This window comes from Lepidochelys kempii, chromosome 26 (genome assembly GCF_965140265.1).
Source record: "Lepidochelys kempii isolate rLepKem1 chromosome 26, rLepKem1.hap2, whole genome shotgun sequence".
Classification (NCBI taxonomy): domain Eukaryota; kingdom Metazoa; phylum Chordata; order Testudines; family Cheloniidae; genus Lepidochelys; species Lepidochelys kempii.
Window position 1 is genome coordinate 14,631,192 of NC_133281.1, and position 22,603 is coordinate 14,653,794.

The 22,603-nt window shown below is 55.2% G+C and overlaps 1 protein-coding gene across 4 annotated transcripts; it reads right to left on the bottom strand.

Moving 5' to 3' along the window:
• Window positions 1-236: 236 nt before the first annotated feature.
• Window positions 237-14,367, bottom strand: NEURL3 (neuralized E3 ubiquitin protein ligase 3). Of its 4 annotated transcripts, XM_073324872.1 has the most exons (5): window positions 14,236-14,367; window positions 4,329-4,829; window positions 2,988-3,062; window positions 2,029-2,328; window positions 237-1,279 (listed from the first exon to the last, which is right to left on the bottom strand). In XM_073324872.1, the coding sequence occupies exons 1-4, from the start codon at window positions 14,261-14,263 to the stop codon at window positions 2,075-2,077; spliced, it is 858 nt and encodes a 285-aa protein (XP_073180973.1). In that variant the 5' UTR covers window positions 14,264-14,367; the 3' UTR covers window positions 237-1,279; window positions 2,029-2,074. The 4 variants fall into 4 exon arrangements, 3 of the variants coding, with proteins under 3 accessions (XP_073180973.1, XP_073180972.1, XP_073180974.1); XM_073324871.1 differs by having other exon boundaries at window positions 237-2,328; XR_012156264.1 differs by lacking the exon at window positions 237-1,279 and having other exon boundaries at window positions 2,281-2,328; window positions 2,644-3,062.
• Between the last annotated feature and the right edge of the window lie 8,236 nt (window positions 14,368-22,603).

Below are 22,603 nucleotides of genomic sequence, written 5' to 3' on the forward strand. Positions count from 1 at the left end.
AAACTCTGGAAAGAGGCAGAAGGAGAAGGAAACTGGACCCCTCTGGCCTCAGACCCCCAGGATCTGATGTGGCCAATAGCCCCTCCTCTTGCTCATACAACAAAACCTCTACTCACAATACCAAACCCAGCAACCATTCCACACCTCCCATAACCGAGGAGCTTCTGGGGCCTTAGCCACACTGTGGCTGGAATGGAAGACAAACAGAAATCCCTGGAGAGAGCCAGGCCATAAGAAATACAGTTTATTAACAATAACAGACAAGCCTTTGGCAGCGTGTCCATAGGGACGCGAACGCCACACCCCTCTCCCCATTGGCATGCAGGTGGTTTTAAAGATTAAGGCGTGGGATTTTTCAAAGGAGTCACCGAAACACACAGCCCAGCTCATGATGGTAAGGCATAGTGGCCGGGGCATGCTGTGCATGGGGAGTTGTCTTCACTCTGGATCTACCCTGGTGTAACTGTGATCAGAATCTGGCCCAGGGGCTTTACATACTGTTTTACTTTTAATCCCAAATGATGGTGCTTGATCCAAAGCCAACAGTAAACCATACCCAGCTCTCAGCTAGCACTTCTCAAGCATAGATCTCAAAGCACTTTACAAAAGGGGTTAGTGCTATTACTCCTGTTTTACAGATGGGGAAACTGAGGCACAGCGAGCAGGAGGGACTTGCTCAAGGTCACCCAGCAGGCCACTGGCAGAGGCTGGCATAGAACCCAGGATCAGGCCCTACTGAGTGACATTTGTGGGGCAGTTTGCCACCAAGGTGACTGTAAAGAAAAGGTCCACATCTCCCTCCCGCACATCCCTGGGTGAGGGTCACATGAGTGGTGCATGGAATTCCCCTCCCCAAAGCAGCAGGAAAGTCCAGGCATTTTCCACTCCCCCAGGATCCTCCGGCCCCTGTGGTCTGGCATCCCTCCCCTGGCTGCACGAGGTAGGAGGAATTCCCTTGCATTAAGAACAGCTGCTGGTTCAGTTCATCCCAGCTTCCTGGGCCCGGAGGCCCCCATCTGGCCCTGGATCCGTCTGCCTCGACGAGGCCCATCTCCATGACACTCGCTGAGCCTCCGTCACTCAGGGCTTCATCGAAAGCCCCTCGGCACAAATCGAAAGGCTCCCATTGACTCCAGCGGACTCGGCATCAGGCCTGGCCCCAAATTCCTGGGTAAGCGAAAGCCGCCCACTTGGCTGTGATGTAGCAGCCCCCCCCGGCAGGCAAGCTGAGTTCATTGGGGGAGGTGCTGCCTTGCGCACGTGTGTGAGACACGCCAAGCTGTACAACGGAGCTAGTTACACATTGATGGGAGGGACTGAGACCTCGTTACACACATTTCAGCCTATTTACATAGTTACACTGTTAGACAGAGCTCCTCTCTCCAGACACCAGACATTACTACAGACAGCAGGGCTATCTACACGGGCAGGGGATGAACTGGGCAGACTAATTCTCCCAGGAACATTTCCCGTGGGCCCCTGCCTCCCCGCTCCATTCCCCCTTCTGGCTGGCATGTCCCTGCTCTCCCTAGGGAACAGTGTCGACCCCACTCCCGGGGCAACAGGGGGCAGAGGAAAGGGCCTGGTGGGGCCGGGAGTGCCTGTCCCCACAGACAGGCCGGAGCTGTGGAGTTCAGACCTAAATCTGAGCCCCCCCCCTCCCCCAGTGCTGGGGTCTGGAGCTGGGCTGTTGTTTGGGCTCCCTGCATCTGAACCCCCATCACTGGCATGGACAGAAGGCAAGAGATTGCTCAGGGGCTGGTCCCCAGAATACATGAGAAAAAACAGGAAATGGGAGCCTGCTGATTTTGGCTCATCACCTTCCTTGCTTCTGCTGGGCTGAGTCCCTCGTCATGGGGGCTGCCCCCAGTTCCCCTGCTCTGTGCGAAACAGCCCAGCCAGGGAGAGTACGGGAGCGTCATCACCCGGGCAAGGCGCAGAGTGAGGGGGGCAGAGGAGACATGGCCCAGACCCCCACAGCAAGGGGAGCCAGCAGCAGGGTTGTGCAGGGGGTGGGAGGAGCTCTACCTTTCACTGGGGCAGGTTTCAGAAACCCCCCCACCCCTGCGTCCATTCATCCTCCTGGCCATGGTTGGTTCCCAACAGGCAGACGTGTCCCAGGAGCTGGGACGACCGGGACGACGTCCTGTAGCTGCTCCCGACAGAAGGGGCAAGGGCGGTTGCTGTGGAAGACCTGCTGGGCACAACAGTGGCAGAGGGTGCCATGGCCGCAGGGCTGCAGCAGGGCGTTGGCCTCGTGTGAGCAGCAAATGACACACTCCTCCGTGCAGCCTCCCGGGAGAGAGCTGTAATCCCGGCACGCCGGAGCTGGGGAGACAGGAGCGTGGCGTTAAAGGGGCAGGCGAGGCTTCCTCCCCTGAGCCCAACAAGAAATGTGCTGGGCTAATGTCCTGCCCGAGCCCACCCCTCCCATCCCTCGGGAGCTCCGGGGCGCTCGTGAGCTAGGACCAGAGATAGCTCCCCTCCACCTTGGAATGACCCCCCGACACTACCGCTGCGACGGCGGTTTTGTAAGCAGTTTGTGGGCACGCCCTCAGCTGACCCCGGGACACAGCCTGTCTGAGGGCTGTCCCCTTTCGCAACCCGGCCGGCTGGGCATCAGTCCCAGCCGTGTCTCTGCACCTGCCACGCTTCCGACCCTGAGTCTGGGGCTGTGTCAGGCGACCCTCAGTGGTCCGTGGAGGTGAGGAAGCCCGTCTCTGCTGGGACTTCCAGAACGGACAGATGGGCCGTGCTCCCAGACAGCCAGAGCTCCTAGGACTACCAGGGCCTTCTGTTCAGGAAGGCTGCCCACAGGCCGGGCACAGCACCCAGCAATGAGATCCTGGGCTGGCTGGACCATTGGGCTGAGCCACTCTGGCCATTCTCATGTATGTCGGGACACGGCTCTTCCCAGGTCGGCTCCATGCCCCAGGAGGAAATGGAGCAGAAGGAGCCGGTGGTAAGAGCCACCTTCAGCCACTGACCATGAAGCATGGCAGGATGTGATGGCCTGGGGACAGGGGCGGGCTCACCGACGCCTCCCCAGGGCCTCGTGAGATCTAGAAGAGGAAAACACAGAGTCCAGGATCAGCCTCAACTAATATAAACCTCTCTTGACGGACCCCCCAGAGGGAATGAGGGGACCAGAGTCCACCCTGCAACAGCCCCCTGAGCGGCCAGGCCAGGCCCTCCAGGGCAGGCGTCTGTGCCAAGCCCCAGAGGGTCAGGAAATCTGATCGCAGCTCCCAGGGAGATCGGTGTTCATGCAGCCCGGGGAATCCCCACCCTCTCCTCACACCCACCCTACCCCGAGAACCCCCACCACAGGCAGCAGATGGGAAATGGGCTGGGGTTAGCTAGGGGGGCAAGGGTTCAGGGGGAGCTGGTCACATAGATCCTTCGGCCTTCTCTGAAATCCCCTGCAGTCAGGGGGTGTGAGGTGGGGCAGTGTGGGCGGCCCCCGCGGTCAGGGGGGTGTGTGAGGTGGGGCAGTGTGGGTGGCCCCCGCGGTCAGAGGGTTTGAGGTGGGGCAGTGTGGGCGGCCCCCGCGGTCAGAGGGTGTGAGGTGGGGCAGTGTGGGCGGCCCCCGCGGTCAGAGGGTGTGAGGTGGGGCAGTGTGGGCGGCCCCCGCGGTCAGAGGGTGTGAGGTGGGGCAGTGTGGGCGGCCCCCGCAGTCAGAGGGTGTGAGGTGGGGCAGTGTGGGGAGCCCCCACACTCAGTGGGTTTGAGGTGGGGCAGTGTGGGCGGCCCCCGCGGTCAGAGGGTGGAGGTGGGGCAGTGTGGGCGGCCCCCGCAGTCAGAGGGTGTGAGGTGGGGCAGTGTGGGCGGCCCCACACTCAGAGGGTTTGAGGTGGGGCAGTGTGGGCGGCCCCACACTCAGAGGGTTTGAGGTGGGGCAGTGTGGGCGGCCCCACACTCAGAGGGTTTGAGGTGGGGCAGTGTGGGGAGCCCCACACTCAGTGGGTTTGAGGTGGGGCAGTGTGGGGAGTCCCCGTGGTCAGAGGGTGTGAGGTGGGGCAGTGTGGGTGGCCCCCGCGGTCAGGGGGGTGTGAGGTGGGGCAGTCGGGGCAGGGCATTCTGCCTCTCTATGCCCACACTCCAAAGGGCAGCGGTGCCTTGCAGAGCTCCCCTGTCCTAAGCCAAGCAGGGCAGCCAGCCATCGCCATGTCTGTCATCCCCTGGCTTCCCTCCCTGTGCTGCCGTGAATCCCCCGCCCAGTGTGGGGTGGCCCCTGCGGCCCTGGCAGGCGGGAACGAAACATCTCCCAGGATGCGTGTGGACCGTGAGCCCACTGCCTCAGCCCCCCAGCGCTGCTGCACGCTCACCCAGAAGCTGGACCGCCTTGGTCTGCCCGTAGACATCAATGACGGCCCAGAGACAGCATCTCACGGGGACGTCCCTCAGCAGGCACATGCTCCGGGCCTCTTGCTGGCTGCAGAAGAAAACTCTGCCTCTCTGGTCCACCCAGAACGTGAGGATGGTGCCTTCCTCCACGCAATGGTCTGGCAGGACTGCAGCCCAGGTCTTCCCCTGCCTGACCAGGTCGGGGCACGCAAATGGCGGCAGGTGACGGGGGTCCAGCTTGGAGGGGTCCATGGCTGTGAAGCCCACTCTCAGCCCCCCGTACCAACTGGCCTCCTTCTTCAAGATCTTCAGCGTCACCTGCTCGTGGAGCCGGATGGGCCGGTTGGTGAAGACGATGCCGTCATGGAAGCTGCTGGCCCGCTCAGCCACGTGGTGGAACTCATCCAGGAGGACCTGGGAGCCGTGGGTGAAGGGGTGGAAGAAGATGGGCTGGGAGGCGTCCCCGTCACTACTCTCCACACCTGTGGAGGAAGGAATGCACTAGTGATGCTTCGCGCAGCTGCTAGATGTTCGGTGCCCAGTCCTGCCGGGCCAAGCATCTGCAGCCCCATCTAACCAGTGCCCTCTGCCCCCTGCCACAGGCCCCCCAGGGTTGTGGGGAGAGTGCTGGAGAGTAGGCTCCAGTGTGACACCGTGGCCCCCCGCTGACCGCAGTGGGGCTACGCCCACACAGTGTTTGCAGGGGGTCACAGGCACCTTGCCCTTCCCGGACTGTTAAATGGAGGGGGGTTCTGGCGAGATGGGGGAAGGGTCTGGGAGAGGCTGAGAACCCCTGAGAGCAGACCCCCCCCTTATCTGTAGAGACCGGCCTCCTCCCTGCGCTGCTCTGCCGCTGAACCGCAGGGCCCGTATCTTGCTCCCACCATCAAGTTCAGGGTAGACTTGGGCCCGTCTTCTTGTGGGGTTTCAAGAGCCTGACCCCAGCACTGTCTTCCCCAAGCCACCAAGCAGAAGGGACCATGCCAAGAACTGGCTGATCTGCCCATTTCCAAACACCACCCACCAATGCCAGCAGGGTCCTCTGCCCTCAGGGACTACCCCTTCTTGAACCCACTCCCCATGTTCCTCCCCTCGCAGCCTTCTTCACCTTGATGCATCAGGGATCCCTAAGCATGCCACGAACGCGACACCATCTCCTGAGCACATGTCAGCTCAGTCCTGCCGTTCCTCATGCTGATACCTCGGTCCCCCTTAGCCCTACCCTGGAAGGGCCCCATCTCCTGGGTTCAGAGGCGAATTCAATCTCCTAGGCTGGAATTCCCTGTGTTGATCCGATCCTTTTCCCAGGCTGTTTATCCCGAGGAAGGAAAACCCGTCTCCCTCCTGTGCACTATCTCTGTAGGCCAGCTGCAACCCTTGTTCCTCCTTGGCCAGGAGTCCTCTCTCTTGAGTCATAGATACTAATCATGGTGAGAGGGAAAACAACCTTGTGGCTTGTCTGAATTCACCGTGGATTTTACTTTGAGTCAGTGAGAAAGTGAAAGGTTGTCGCACTGGGACACTGTCAGGGTCATTCACCAGGAGAGGTTTGATTGCCTCACTGGGGAGGGTGACCAGACCTACCGATATTAGGGGCTTTGTCTTATACAGGCAACTGTGGCCTCTCCTCCCCCCAAAAAGAAAGTGTCCAGATTGAGCACCCTTGCTATCTGGCCAATCACGGGGTGCGACCGCTAATCACAACCCCAGAACGTATCTGCAGCCTGCTCTTGTGGCTCACGGGCTCCCCAGCAGCCAGCTGGCACACGAGCTATGTAAACAAATGCGGCTTCCTCCCCAGATGCTAAGCTGCCGGGAGGGGGCATGGGAGCAGGAAGAAAGATGTTACAGCTTTGCCTACACTATAGCCTGTGGTGGCTGAACTTATGTCCCCCAGGGGTGTGAATAACCCGCCCCCCCACCCGTGCGACGTACGTTGCACTGACCTAAGCACTCGTCTGCACAGTGCTGCGTTGGCGGGGGAGCGTCTCCTCCCACCGAACAGCGGCTGGAGGGTTAAGCTCACCGGAGAGCGCCCTCCCGTCGGCTTAGAGCGGCTACACTAGAGACCTTAGAGCAGCGCAGCTGCATGGTACAGCCGTGCCCCTGTAAGCTCTAGGGGAGCCACAGCCTTAGGCTGGGGTCTTCAAAGGCCAAAGGGAATCGGGCACCAAAATCCCATCGGCTGTCAGCGGGAGCCGGGCCTTCTGAAAATCCCAGCCTTAGACACGACGGTGACGGGCGCCAAAGCGAACGCTAGCCAGTCAGGCAGCCAAACGGTCTGTGATTTTGCCTGCTTCCCCACCCCTTAAAGATTCTGGCCCGTGCCCTGGTGAAAGAGCCCTCGAGCACTGCGGGTCTCAACCGGGGGGTCAGGGGGCCATGAGCACGTTTTGGGGGGTCCCCCAAAATAAATCCGAGAGCGTAGAAAAAATAAAAACTGTTTCACCTCATGCTATTTGGACACATTGCTTTTTATTTAACCAGAGAGTGTGTTCATTTTCCTGAATGGTACACTGAAACCTATTGGCTTCAGCAGGGGGCAGCAAGCAGGGTAATTGGCCAGGTGTCCATGCCACAGGGGCCCTGCATGGCAGGGCTCGGGCTTCAGCCCCGGGTAGCCAGGCTCAGGCATATTAATATTTGAACACAATGTTCCGTTTTTTATTTTTGTACCTATGTTATCCTTTTCTTTTGTATATTATCCAGGAAGTTTTTGGAGAGTGTTGGGGACAACTTCCTGGTGCAAGGGCTGAAGGAACCAACGAGGGGCCGTGCTCCTCTTGACTTACTGCTCACAAACAGGGAAGAATTGGAAGGGGAAGTAGACGTGGGTGGCAACCTGGGCAGCAGTGACCATGAGATGGTCGAGTTCAGGATCCTGACACAAGGAAGAAAGGAGAGCAGCAGAATATGGACCCTGGACTTCAGAAAAGCAGACTTTGACTCCCTTGGAAAACTGATGGGCAGGATCCCTGGGAGGCTAATATGAAGGGGAAAGGACTCCAGGAGAACTGGCTGTATTTTAAAGAATCCTTATTGAGGGCACAGGAACAAACCATCCCAATGTGCAGAAATAATAGCAAATATGGCAGGCGATCAGCTTGGCTTAACAGTGAAATCTTCAGGGAGCTTAAACACAAAAAGGAAGCTTACAAGAAGTGGAAACTTGAACAGATGACTAGGGAGGAGTATAAAGATATTGCTCGAGCCTGCAGGGGTGTAATCAGGAAGGCCAAAACACAACTGGAGTTGCAGCAAGCAAGGGATGTGAAGGGGAACAAGAAGAGTTTCTACAGATATGTTAGCAACAAGAAGAAGGTCAGGGAAAGTGTGGCTACAGAATGGGGCAGGCAACCCAGTGACAGATGATGTGGAAAAAGCTGAAGTACTCAATGCTTGTTTTGCCTCTGTCTTCACAGACAAGGTCAGCTCCCAGACTGCTGCACTGGGCAGCACAGCATGGGGAGGAGGGGACCAGCCCTCTGTGGTGCAAGAACAGGTTAAGGACTATTTAGAAAAGCTGAACATGCACAAGTCCATGGGGCCAGATGCGCTGCATCTGAGGATGCTGAGGGAGTTGGCTGATGTGATTGCAGAGCCACTGGCCATTATCTTTGAAAACTCATGGCAATCAGAACAGGTCCCGGATGTTTGGAAAAAGGCTAATGTAGTGCCCATCTTTTAATAAAGGGAAGAAGGAGAATCTGGGGAACTACAGGCCAGTCAGCCTCACCTCAGTCACCGGAAAAATCATGGAGCATGTCCTCAGGGAATCCATTTTGAAGCACTTGGAGGAGAGGAAAGTAATCAGGAACAGTCAGCATGGATTCACCAAGGGCAAGTCATGCCTGACCAACCTGATTGCCTTCTATGATGAGATAACTGGCTCTGTGGATATGGAGAAATCGGTGTGGACGTGATATACCTTGACTTTAGCACAGCTTTTGACACAGTCTCCCACAGTATTCTTGCCAGCAAGTTAAAGAAGTATGGGCTGGATGAATGGACTCTAAGGTGGATAGAAAGCTGGCTGGATCATCGGGCTCAACGGGTAGTGATCAACAGCTCAAAGTCGAGTTGGCAGCCGGTATCAAGTGGAGTGCCCCAGGGGTCGGTCCTGGGGTCAGTTTTGTTCAACATCTTCATTAATGACCTGGAGAATGGCATGGATTGCACCCTCAGGAAGTTCGCGGATGACACAAAGGTTGGGGGAGGGGAGGGATACGGTCCAGAGTGACCTAGACAAATTGGAGGATTGGGCCAAAAGAAATCTGATGAGGTTCAACAAGGACAAGTGCAGAGTCCTGCACTTAGGACAGAAGAATCCCATGCACCGCTACAGACTAGGGTCCGAATGGCTCGGCAGCAGTTGTCACGGAGTGTGGGAGAGTCTGGGCCCTGCACCCGCCACTTCCTGCGATTCACCATGACTCTCAGCCAGCCAGTAAAACAGAAGGTTTATTAGACAACAGGAACAGTCTAAACCAGAGCTTGTAGGTACAGAAAACAGGAACCCCTCAGTCAGGTCCATCTTAGGGGGTAGGGAGCCCAGACCCTGGTTCTGGGCCTCCCTCCATTTCCCCAGCCAGCTCCAAACTAAGACCCCTTCCAGCCCCTCCTCTGGCCTTTGTCTCTTTCCCTGGGCAAGGAGGCCACCTGATCTCTTTGTTCTCCACCATCTTCAGTTGCCACCTTGCAGGAGAGGGGCCCAGGTCCATTAGTTGCCAGGAGACAGGGTGTCGGCCATTCTCTGTGCAGACAGCATCACACGTTCCCTCTAGGGCTCTGCAACAATCACACCCCCTTATCCCACCACCTAGATACTTAAGAAATGCCTAGGGGAAACTCAGGCCCACACACAGTATTCAGAGAAAACATTGAGAATGTTCCCACTTCGTCACAGCAGTTCTGCAGAAAAGGACCTGGGGATCACAGTGGATGAGAAGCTGGATCTGAGTCAGCGGTCTGCCCTTGTTGCCAAGAAGGCCAATGGCATACTGGCTTTCATTAGTAGGAGCACTGCCAGCAGATCGAGGGAAGTGATTGTTCCCCTCTATTCAGCACTGGTGAGGCCACACCTGGAGTATTGCGCCCAGTTTTGGACCCCCCCACTACAGAAGGGATGTGGCCAAATTGGAGAGAGTCCAGGGGAGGGCAACAAAAATGATCAGGGGGCCGGGGCCCATGACTTACGAGGGGAGGCTGAGGGAACTGGGGTTATTTGGTCTGCGAAAGAGAAGAATGAGGGGGGATTTGATAGCAGCCTTCAACTACCTGAAAGGGGGTTCCAAAGAGGATGGAGCTCGGCTTTTCTCAGTGGTGGCAGACGACAGAACGAGGAGCAATGGTCTCAAGTTGCAGTGGGGGAGGTCTAGGACGGATATTAGGAAACACTATTTCACTAGGAGGGTGGTGAAGCCCTGGAATGCGTTACCTAGGGAGGTGGTGGAATCTCCATCCTTAGAGGTTTTTAAGGTCAGGCTTGACAAAGCCCTGGCTGGGATGATTTAGTTGGGGTTGGTCCTGCTCTGAGCAGGGGATTGGACTAGATACCTCCTGAGGTCCCTTCCAACCCTGATCTTCTATGACTCTATGATTATAGATGTGTGTGTGTGTGTTTAACTGTATAACTATCCATTTAATACAGCTGTTAATCCACTGGCTATGCAGAAAAACAGCTGTTGTGGCGGGGGGTGGGGGGGGGTATGGCGTTTTTATGGCATCTTGCAGGGGGGCCTCCGAACCCCTGCTCTAGAAGGAACAAGTCTCCTAGCCCCACCTTGCTCCAGCACCGGAGCCTGGCCTGGACTAGGCTGTGCTGGCAGGGTTGAGAGGGGACTGTAGTCCGTCTAGCGATTCCTTCTGGGGAGAAGGGAAGAGGAGAGAGGGATGAGGAAGAGTGAAACAGAGTGAGGGAAAGAGAGATAGCCAGGGCCTTATGCTATGGACTGACAGTCTCCTCCCAACCCAGGGCACAAGTAAAATTAGTTTGGTACCTAAATGAGCACCTAAAGCAAGCACTGAAGATCCTATTTGTGTCATAAAAGCACCACACAGTGTGGCCATCCCTATGGTCTCGGACTGGTCAGCACAGAGGGGCATGTGCAGAAGGGGCTGCAGATCAGGGCTGAGGAGAGAGAGCGAGGGAGAATCGCTCTATCATGAGTGCAAGGTCTCTGCGGTAGGGAAAGGCTCATTCCTCAACGTGCCAGATCCTCAGCTGGTGTAAATCGGTGCCACTCTATCCATGTCACATTGTGCAAAAAGCACCTAGTGATTTAGGAGCCATTTTCAGAAGGGGCTTGGACAATTATGTCCCATTGACTTTCAGTGAAATTTAGGCTCCTAAGGGTCACATTTTTAACCACATTTAGGTGCCTAACATGCAAATAGGGGCCTTGTGAGATGTTCAAAAGTGCCTAGGCTCCCATCTCGCCTGAATTTCATTGAGAGCCAGGTGCTTTGCGAACCCCTGCAGGCGCTAAACTGCATCTATAGGGGCCTAAACCCCCTTGGAAATCTGACCCTAATTGACTCCACTGCTTCTGAAAATGGGACCGGCTCTCCAACATTGGCTAGGTGCTTTTTACAATGTTACCCATACCACCCCAGGTGCAGATCCGGCCTATGTCAGGGCTGCCCAGCACACCGCATAATGAGCCCCCAAACCTGACCCTTTGCTGTGGGCCACGAGGAGCTGCTGTCACGTAGCGACTGACGTTAGCGTAGCTCTCAGTGGTCTGGCTGGAAGGCCCATCTCTCACCTGGCCCCATGTGCTGGCCAATGTGAAATCTGTCAAATCGAAGGGCTTCCATGCCATTTCGGGCAATTCCTTCTGCCCGTAGCGAGGCCAAGGCCCCTGGGGCCTTTCCGAGGAAAGGTGGCCTTCGCCCACATGCACAGAACGCCTGTTTAGCCAGATTTCAGGGCTCCCCCCGGCTTCGCCCACTCAGGCGAGGGTGTGTGCCTAACGGTGCCTGGGCAGCTGGCTGCTCTTCTCCTTCCTCCAGTCTGGGCCCAGACTCCCTGCTCCTCTGCACAGTGAAATCCCCCCTGGAATGACTCTGGACTGACACCTCAGAGCAGGATCGGGCCCCTTGGCTTCACACCTGCCACCTCCTAGCTTTGCCCCCGGCTCCTTGGCCACACCTGCCTGGCAGCCCCCTCCTCCCTTCCCGTCAGATTCCTCCTTCCCCAGCCCACCCCCCTCGGCTGGGGTCCACACCACCAACCACTGCCCGGGTTTGCACGGGGGCTGCGTACCTGTAAACTCCCTGATTGTTTGCTCAGGCCTAGATGGAGCTACTAGACGGTGGGCGTAACACTGATTGGAAAACCGTTCCCAGAGAGTAGTTCTCAGTGGTTCACAGTCATGCTGGAAGAGCGTAACGAGTGGGTCCTGCCAGGGCCATTCCTAGCTATTCTGGGGCCCTACGCAGCCCCCATTGCGGGGGAGGGGGTGTGGGGCCACAGGCCTCCACGGGGGGGCAGGGTTGGCTTGGGGGGCATGGGGGAGCCACCCCCCAGCACTCCCAGGTGGCGTGGCTGGGGCCGGGTCCCTGCACTTCCCGCCGCCGGTGAGTGCAGGCCCAGCCCTGCTGCAGTTCTCAGGGGTGTGGGGGTGAAGCAGGGGCAGGGAGGGGTGGGAAGAGGCGGGGTGGGGGCAGAGCAGGGGCGGGGCTTTGGGGAAGGAGTGGAGCAGGAGCAGGGCTGGGGTGGAGCAGGGGCGGGGCCATGGGGAAGAGGCGGAGCTGGGGCTGGAGCAGCACGCAGGTGTGTAAGGCACCCGGAAATTTGGTGCCCCATATTTCCTGGTGCCCTACGCAGCTGCATACTTTGCGTATGGGTAGGAGGGCCCTGGGTCCCGCAGGGATCAGTTCTGGGTCCGGTTCTGTTCAGTCTCTTCATCAGTGATTTAGATAATGGCATAGAACGTACGCTTGTAAAGCTTGCTGACGATACCAAGCTGGGGGGGGTTGCAAGTGCTTTGGAGAATAGATTATAATTCAAAATGAACTGGACAAACTGGAGAAGTGAGCTGAAGTAAATAGGATGAATTTCAATAAGGACAAATGCAAAGTACTCCACTTGGGACGGAGGAGGGAGAAAAATGGTTCTTCTTAACCTCTGAGGACAGGACAAGCAGCAATGGGCTTAAGTTGCAGTAAGGGCGGTTTAGGTTGGACATTAGGAAAAACTTCCCAAGGGTCAGGGTGGTTAAACCCTGGAATAAATGGCCCGGGGAGGTTGTGGAATCTCCATCACTGGGGATTGTTAAGAGCAGGTCGGACAAATCCCTGTCAGGGATGGTCTAGAGAATACTTAGCCCTGCCACGAATGCCGGGGACTGGACTAGACGACCTCTCGAGGTCCCTTCCAGCCCTGTGAGTCTAGGATTCTGTTCAAGCCAGTTTACAGTGCTCTGGGGAGGGAGTCATGGCTTCTCCACGCCCATCTTCAGGGTGAGCTACCTGTCTTGGGTATCGCTCTGCCCCCAGCACCACAGGACCTCAGCACCGCCCAGTCTGTGACACATCCGTACACATGCGTGGGCGGCAGGGCAATGAGCCCCAGGTACTAACAGCAACCGAGGCACCAAGCCGCTAAGTGACTTGCCCGGGTCGCACATGGTGTCTGTGGCAGAGCACAGGATCAGCCAGCTCTTTTTGGAGGTGAGTTATTGCTCATTTACAGCCCGGGAGCTCCAGCCATCCCTTCCTCCACACGCTAGCTTGGCAAAGCCATCACTTGCAGCCAAGGCTCAGCGGGGTTGGGGCACAGCGGGACGGTGCACTGGCCCCTCGCTCTAGCTTAAAACCCTCAGCCCCTGGCCACAAAGAAACCCTCAGCAATGTGAACCCAGCGTCACTGGGACAACAGCTCTGGGAGCTCTGAGCTGCCCCATTCACCTCTGTGAGTGGTTAACTCAGAGGCACGGTGATGGTACGTTTCTCCACTGTCAACTCCATCCCTCACGTAAGAGAGGAGCGGGAGGGTCGCAGATCTGTACATGGACAGACTGCAGTGGCAGGACACTGCGCAGGTCTGCTCCAGCGTGACAGTTTTGCTGTTTCTAGGCGTCAGGACTCCTGAGCTCTATTCCCGGCTCTGCCACTGACTTGCTGGTTGACCTTGGGCAAGTCACTTAGCCCACTGTCTCCATGTCTAAAATGGGCAATACACACAACAGCTTATTTCTATCTGTCCTTCTGCAATGAGCTACGGCTACAGGCATACAGAGCTCAGTAACTCATATGTAATCTTCAGCGCCAGCCCCTGCTCCTGGAGCTAAAGCAGAGGGTCCACCAGCTGTAAGGAAAGGCAGGTGAAGGATGGTTTGTTGGTTCTAGCCTGCTGCACACCCGGAAAGTTCTCTGGTGTGTGTTACTCCAGCCCTGCAAACAGGGCTCTGTCGGCCTGCTTGAGCAGTGTCCATATGGGCCAGTCACACACGCACTCGAATTTACAGCGGACGAATGCAGCGGGTGGACAAACCTGTCGTCTCTCTGTGCTCGGTCCCTGCTCCAGCTCACCCCACAAGAGAGGATACCTGGGAGGTTACTATGGTACGGGGGAGCAGATAAAGCCCGTCTACAAATAGCACCTGGCAGGCTGGGGCAGCCCCAGGATGTGATATGATCAGGGTATATCGCACATCCACTCTCCACAGCTCGATCCTTCCTCTGAGACAGGGCTGAACTCGGATCCCAAATGCTGGCATTTAGCTCAAGAGCCAGGTTGCAGTCTACACCTTGGCATTTCACCCATCACTTTCCATCCTCCGCCTGCCCATGCAGGTGCTCCCTTGCTGTACCGCGGGCAACTGCAGCCCTCTCCCCCCGGGGGACAGGACCATGCAGTGTGTCAGGATCGTTCCCTCTTACCTTGCGGCCGGTTTAAACAGCTCCCCATTGCAGGCTGGGTGAGGCTTCTCTTCACGTGCTCAGGCAGCCTGGAAAGTCTGCTTCTGTCCTCTCACCTCAAGAGGGACCAGGAGCTCCTGCCGTGCAGTGCCAGCCCTCATGCCTGCCAGACTCGTTTTTATACGAGCTGTGGGTGGTGATCATGTTACACCCCCAGTGAGTGAGCAACAGACACTCTCATTGTCACATGGTATGACTGGTTTTGCTTTGCGTATTTCCAATATTCATTTTAAACGGAACACCAGCTGGCTTCGTGCCCAGAGCTGACGGATGGCCAATGGAGGCACAGAAAGGATTTTCCTGCCTCCAGCTGCGCTCCAACCGCTGGGAGCTGATCTCACGGTGATCAGGATCCTGCTCCAGGGACTTTCCCCCCAGAAACGCAGGCAGCCTCGGAGATCAGGCTCTGCACTGGGGTTGTGCTCTGGAGCTTCTGGTGTCCACGATCTGCAGGCAGGGGCACTACTGGTCACTTCTGGAGCAACCAGGACTAGCCCATAGCCTCCAGTCCATGGAAAAATCCCTGTGATGGCGGGGGGGGCGGGCTCTGCTTCTGCCTCTTTCCAGACAGGTAAACTATTGTGGGGGGGTTTATTTGGATATTAGGAAAAACTTTTTCGCTAGGAGGGTGGTGAAACACTGGAATGTGTTACCTAGGGAGGGGGTGGAATCCCCTTCCTTAGAAGTTTTTAAGGTCAGGCTTGACAAAGCCCTGGCTGGGATGATTAGTTGGGGATTGGTCCTGCTTTGAGCAGGGGTTTGGACTAGATGACCTCCTGAGGTCCCTTCCAACCCTGATCTTCTATGATTCTATGATTCAGAGACCACCCGGCGTTTCTTTACAGAGTCTGTTCCCACCCCCTTTACCGACTGTGCAGCAGCTTTCACAGTAGCCTGGGGCTCGAAGGGGCCGTCCACATCACACCTTTTCCTGAGTTGTGCAAGGCTGAATGCCTGGGTCTAGTCTCACCTGGTTGGGGACGCAGCCCCTCCCTGCCTGGCTGTGAGATGAAGCTAAATATTGCAGGATGAATTATGAGCACAGGTTTATAGCTACACAAACACGTAAATTCACTACCACAGTCTGTATATGACGGCTCTGCCAATGGCTACTTGGTGAGCTTGCATTTCTTCACTCACCCTGCCTTTCCTGCTGCATTATCCATCGTAAGGGTCTGAGCGTCTGGAAGTTAAGAACGTGGGAGAATTACTCTGCCATAGAAAGAGAGTTATGCCATTATGTGGGTAATCAAACAATTAAGGCCCTTGCTCTTAAACAGGAAATTCAGTGTATTATCCGACCACTTCCCGTTCATTTGGTTACTGATTCCAAACGCTCCAAGAACATGGCATGGAAATTGTGCGTATTAAGGGGAAGGAAAATGTACTACCAGATGCCCTGTCCAGGAAAGAGGGTTCTGGCCCACTGCCTATGACCCTGCAGCATCGTAAGAGGGAAGGTCTGATTCTGGGAGCAGGTGGTCTGGCCCAGAAGTCAGGTCTGGTGACAGAGCAAAGCCGTGCGTCAGCACCAGAGACAACTGCCAATTACCAGAGCCGGGGCCAAGCCAGAGTCAGAGATTGAAGCCGAGGTTCAGAGCCGGGCTCAGAAGTCGGAGGCCGGGTTGGAGCCGGGACTGGTAACTGAGGGTGGAACTGAGGAAAGGAGCTGGAGGAGAGGCGAGGATCAGGGATCAGGCACAGGGCAGGAACACGATGGGAATAGGAGTGAAGGCAGGAGCAGTGAATCCAGAACAGGGGTGGGTGCAGCAGGCAGGTACAAGCAGGATCCAATGCAGCGTAGTTGGACCAATCAGTGGAACTGGGTGATCCTCCAATCATGGCTCCTGTGGGTGGTGCCTTGGCTGAGACTCTCATCCTAAGGACTTCTCAGCAGAGATTGGGTGGAGGCCAGGATATGGCAGTTATCTGGGCACATGCAGGCGTGGGTTCAAGACCCGGGGCATCACATTACCCCCATCCCTAGGGCAGCAATAAATGTGGGTTCTCATGAAAGGTTTTTACAAGTTTGGGAGCAGGAACATTTTCAGCAGGCTCCCAGGATCGCTCCTTAGCCCTGTAATCCTCCAATCAAATACCACAGCTTACCCTGCTTCGTTTTAGAATTGAGGATTTTGTGGTCCATATACTCATCATAGTCCTGAACGTGCACAGGTGTGGGGGGTGGCTGGGTCCAGCGGGGAAAGGGGTTGGTCACATATGGCTTCAGTAGGGACACATGAAATACCAGGTGGATTCTGAGAGAACGAGACAGGTGGAGTTCAAAAGCGACAGGATCGATCAGTTGGCAGATTCGATATGGGCTGAGGAATTGGTGATCAAGTTTATGGGGTGGTCTGTCGATACAGAGATGCTTTGCTGAGAGCCATACTTTCTGGCCTACAGAATGTCGGGACCTTTCTGTTGTTGTTGGTCCACATACCGCTTGTAGTCCTGTTTTGCTTCCTCCAGGCAGGTCATTAGCTCCCCCTGGGTACGATGGATCAATTGTGCCCATTCCAAAACAGCTGGGTTAGGGGAGGGTGTGGGCAGTTCAGGGTGAGATCAGAAGTGGAAGATGTAGTTCACCTGTAGAGGAGTGTTCCGTGTTATTTTATGAGAACTCTGCATAGAAGAACAGCGAGGACCAGTCATTCCAATGGAATGGAACAACTCCAACAATTGGAGAGCCTCCCTCCAGAAGTGAGAGATGAATTGAGCACCATGGTCAGAAACAATGGGCTCAGAGAGTCCATGGAGGCGGACAACCTGGTTTACCCACAGTGGGCAGTCTCCTCGGAGGAAGGTAACTGGGGGCAGGGCACGACGTGGACCATCTTCGTGAGGTGACTGATGATAGTTAAGATGTTTGGTTACCCAGGTAGTACCATGATGAAGTCTAGTGAGATGGCTGGCCGGTGCTCGGACTGGTCGGCGCTCTGGGGCTGCGGTTGCCCAGCGATGGGTCCACCCAGCGCTCCAGGGCTGGGACTGCCCCACGCTCTGGTCGCCTGGTGCTCCAGAGCAAGGGTCACCTGGTATTCAGGCCCCCAGCCAGCCCGGGCTGGGGCCACCCGGCACTTGGGCTGGGGTGGCCGAGGGCCAGCGACCAGGCCAGCCGGCGGGCTGGGACTCGTGCTGACTGAGGTGGGGCACCTTCGGCCACGGTGGGGGGCTCGGGCCTCCAATGGGGGTGTGTGTGAAAGCAATGGGGGAGGGACTAGCTTCCCTGAAGCGGGGGCTTCACGCACTGCCCAAAGGCACATGGATGCCCCAGGGGATCACTGCTCCAACTGCCACATTGGAGACATTTGTTTCCCATTGAAGGCTCATGTGGAAGCAGGTGGGCTAGTATGGAGGCAGCTGTAAATGCAAGTTTGAGGTGCTCAAAGGTGCATTGGGCTTCCAGAGTCCTGCTGAACGGGGGGTGCTTATGGAGCAATGAGGGGCAAGAGCATTCTGCCAGAGAACGCAGATGAACTGGAGGTAGAAATCTGTGAAGCCCAGAAAATGCTGACGTTTGTGGATGTTCTGCCCAATCGCGGACTGCCTTTATCGTTTCTGGATCCAACTTGATCCCTGCCGGGGACAGACTGAAGCCAGGAAGTCAGTGGAAACACAGCCGAAGGCTACAACCCATGTTGGCAAAGCCTCTCTGGGACAGCTCGACCATGAGCTGGGTGCTGTTTGGGATTGTCTGAAGGAATAAATATATCATCTTAGGTACACGACTTTGTATTGATGTAGGATGTCCTGAAACACGTCATGAATGAAGTGCTGCAACGGAGCGGTTATTTGTCGGGCCGAATGGCATCACTAAATGTTCCCAGTGGCCGAAAGGCGGTCTTCCACTCAGCTCTGGCCCTCATGCACACAAGGGCATGTGCCCCCAAAGGTCTAGCTTTGTGAATATCCGAGGAGCGGCTTGATCCAACAGGTCTGCGGTATTAGGGACAGTGGGTACCACTTTCTAGCTGTGATCTGGTTCAAAGGCCAGTAGTCTACACAGAGACAGAGGCTGCCATCTTTCCAGGGGCCCAGCAGGGGAAGTGGATTTGCACGTGAAACCTTTGGCCAAATTCTCCTGGAGGCATACATTAGCTAGCTCAGATACAGCCATGGCATAAAGCCAGCTGGACGGGATGTTGCCCCGGGCTGTAAGGCTATAGGACCATTATGGTCCCATGGGGAAGTACAGAGTCTGCATTTCTCTTTTCAAATACATCAGCAAAATCACTGTATTTGGTGGGGAGTGGGATCCTCAACCATCCCTGCTGTGCCAATCACGACCTGCCATGGGGCTTGGGTTTCTTCCAGCTGTTCCCCATCCATCAGAGCCCAGCAGTGCTGCTGACAGAACCCTGAGGGAAAAGAGACCCGTGACTCCTGCCAGTGAATGAGGGCGTTGTGACAGGTGGGCAGGAGATACCCAGAATCAGAGGGAAATGAGGCTAGGACAGGCACTTGGAGTTGTGGCCCCAGCTGGCAGGATCTGATGCTTGTCCCTGTCAGGACTTGTCTTTGGGACTCAGGGTTATGCCCAGTGGTGAGCTGGAGCCGGTTCGCACCAGTTCATGCGAACCGGTTGTTAAATTTTGAAGCTGGTTTAGAACCGGTTGTTAAAGGGGTGGGCAAACTCTGGCCCACAGGCCACATCCGGCCCGCAGGACCATCCTGTCTGGCCCACCTGAGCTCCCAGCTGGGGAGGCTCCCCTGGCTGAGAATCCCTTTTTTTAAAATTTTCACTCATGCGGCAGGTACTTCAGTGCCGCCGAAGACCCGGAGTGAGTGAAGGGCCCGCCACCGAAGTGCTGCTGAAGACCCGGAGCGACTGAAGGAACCGGTTCTTCAGTTTTTGGCAGCTCATGACTGGTTATGCCTTGCCTTTGTGCCCAGCTCAGACCAGGACTGGGCTGGCTTGTCCTCCAGAACCTTTCGGCTCAGCCTTTGGGCCAGGCAGGTGGAGACGAAGGGACCTGGCTCGCCACAACAGAAGCACACACGGACGTGTCAAAGAATCATAGAATATCAGGGTTGGAAGGGACCTCAGGAGGTCATCTAGTCCAAACCCCTGCTCAAAGTAGGACCAACACCAACTAAATCATCCCAGCCAGGGCTTTGTCAAGCCTGACCTTAAAAACCTCTAAGGATGGAGATTCCACCACCTCCCTAGGTAACCGATTCCAGTGCTTCACCACTCTCCTAGTGAAAAAGTTTTTCCTAATATCCAACCTAAACCTCCCCCACTGCAACTTGAGACCATTGCGCCTCGTTCTGTCATCTGCTACCACCGAGAACAGTCTAGATCCATCCTCTTTGGAACGCCCCCCCTTCAGGTAGTTGAAAACAGCTATCAAATCTCCCCTCATTCTTCTCTTCTGCAGATTAACAATCCCAGTTCCCCCAGCCTCTCCTTGCAAGTCATGTGCCCCAGCCCCCTGATCATTTTTGTTGCCCTCCACTGCCCTCTTAAGTTGAAAGCTCCCTGTTTGGACCCTAATATTTCCCCTAAACCCAGCCTGCCCCACAAAGTTATCCCCCTGGTACCTGACCCCTTTCCTACACACTGTTTATGTTCATATCCACTTGGCAGCCTTTGCTAGGCAAAAGTGAAACTAACCCAGCACTGGCTTGGCTCACTGTGGGTTTGGCCGTTATCCCACATGGAGCAAATGCAACTTTCCTATTTGCTTTTACTTCTACCAGGACTCCCTGGAGTTCAGCCCAGCCCAGTCCCATTGCTCCGCCCCCACCCCCACTTTCACGTCTTTGTTAGTGTGCCTATCCTCATTTCTGGGAAATGCTTTGTTTCTTTTAACAGAGGCTCAGGCTTCCACAACTGCTGGACTTCAGTCCCCTCTACGCCAGGACACAGAGGCAGGGGCATGGGCGGGGACAACAGCACACATGCAATACACATGGGGTGAGATCCTCTTCATGCCTGCCCTGCTCGCCTCAGCAGGAATGTTGTTATTGGCAGAGATTATAAGAAGCAAGAAGGATCACTCATCACAAATTCTCTCTCTCCCCCCCACGCCCCATGGACACCCCTCTATATCTATCTATCTATCTATCCCCATCCACCCCCTCTTTCTCCACACACACCCTCTATCTAATCTATCTATCTATCTATCTCCATATACTCAGTCACTTACTCTCTCACCCAAACAACACCACCAACAACAACAACAAGGGGCTTCTCCACACAGGGAAATTTCCCAGTACAGCTGAAACAGAACCAACCCTTCCGCTAGAGCTGTTCCAGTATAACTCCCCCTTGTACACACTCCATGCAGGAATATAAGTGACTTTGTTCTGGTCCAGCGGTTTCAACCTTTTTCATTTACAGATGCCTAAAAAGTTTCAAATGGAGGTGCCAACTCCTTTGGAAATTTTAGACACAGTCTGCGGACCCCCCGGGGTCCCCAGACCATAGGTTGAAAACCACTGTTCTAGAATCATTACTTAAAATTGAAATAATTCTACCATGTGGAGCCATAGTGGGCCATCACCAGGGTTGGGATCTTTAGATCCAAAGCACAGGCCCTCTGTCACTTTACTCCAGTGGGAATTTTGCGTCACTGCCCACGTGCAGAATTTGTGTCCCCCTGCAGATTTTTTTTCTCCACAGGAAATACGTTTTGCCAGAGCGGGGCTGTGGTTATTCCTTTTGCCGACCAGGGGCTGCTGTGTCACCAGAACAGGGGGCAGCTGGCTTACCAGCAGTGGCAGCCAGCAGCGCTAGGGAGCATGAGAGGCTGCATTCCTCACAGTGCCCTGCCCATGAGGCCAGGTGAGGAGGCACAGAATATGGGGGTGACAGAGTGGGGCACATGGGGCTGTGGTGGGGGGTCACATAGACTGGGGTTCCGAAGGGCTAGTGAGGGGGACAGACTGGGGATGCAGGGCCACATGGGTATGGGGTGGCTAAGTGGGGGTGCAGTGACACATGGGGATGCGGGGAGGAAGTGTGGCTAAGTGGGAGTGCAGGGACACATGGGGACGGGGCAGATGTGCCCTACTGAATGGAAGAGGCTGGGGTCAGCTAGGGTCTGCATGGGGGAGGCTCCCCAGCTTCCTAACAATTCCTTCCCCCCACAAAAAAACCCTCCGCTCCAAACTTCTTCCCCCTCCCCCCAACAACCCTCCAGATTCACTCCCAGGCTCCCACCCAGCAATTACTTCCCTCTCCCTCAGCTCCTCCATTACCCTGACTCCCCCAGGTCTTTGCATCACTTCTGAGGGGTGCAGGAAGTATGTTCCTGTATTGTAGTGTAAATTAATTATTACTCAGAGTTCTGTATTAATATGCCTAGTAAGGAATCTATTTGTCAAGACACATTTGCTGATTTTTTATTGTCTGTATTGTTACAGACATATTTGCGGACAGATATTTTGAAATAAATGACCAAAATAATTGAAACTGGCATGATTATATTACATAAAAAAGGCCATACTGGGGCAGACCAAACGTCCATCTAGCCCAGTATCCTGTCTGCAAACAATGGCCAGTGCCAGGTGCCCCAGAGGGAATGAACAGAACAGGTCATCATCAAATGATCCATCCTGTCACCCATTCCCAGCTTATAGATTCATAGATATTAAGGTCAGAAGGGACCATTATGATCATCTAGTCTGACCTCCTGCACAACGCAGGCCACAGAATCTCACCCACCCACTCATGAGAAAAACCTCTCACTTATGTCTGAGCTATTGAAGTCCTCAAATCATGGTTTAAAGACTTCAAGGAGCAGAGAATCCTCCAAACAGAGGCTAGGGTCACCATCCCTGCACATCCTGGCTAATAGTCATTGATGGACCTGTCCTCCATGAACCTATCTAGTTCTTTTTTGAACCCTGTCATGGTCTTGGCCTTCACAACCTCCTCTGGCAAGGAGAGGTTGTATGAAGAAATACTTCCTTTGGTTTGTTTTAAACCTGCTGTCTATTAATTTCATTTGGTGACCCCTGGTTCTTGTGTTATGAGAAGGAGTAAATAACACTTCCTTATTTATTTTCTCCACATGAGTCATGATTTTATAGACCCCCGCCCCTTAGTCCTTGTAACTGTGCCTCAGTGGGTCACAACTGAGGATGCCAAATTCAGGACGAACTGCTGAGAAATAGGGCAGATACACCACAAGACTGTTGGCTAATCTCCCAGAGGATATACCAAACCAGCAGCAAAAGTCAACTTTCTGTTTCACCACACTGGCTAACAAGAAAACATAAAGACAGTTTCCTCAGGCATTCCTGTTCTTATATCACCACCAAAAACACTGGGTGATATAAGAACTGGAATGCCTGTCTCATCAGATAATAGGTTCTT

Bases quoted from the DNA above. Each gene is read 5' to 3' on its own strand.
- NEURL3 (XM_073324872.1), bottom strand. From the start codon at position 14,263: ATGGGGAGCTGTTTAAACCGGCCGCAAG. The intron at 4,830-14,235 runs GTAAGAGGGAAC...CTTCCTCCACAG, and splicing joins CTGTTTAAACCGGCCGCAAG to GTGTGGAGAGTAGTGACGGG. The intron at 3,063-4,328 runs GTGAGCGTGCAG...TTCCTCTTCTAG, and splicing joins CAAGGCGGTCCAGCTTCTGG to ATCTCACGAGGCCCTGGGGA.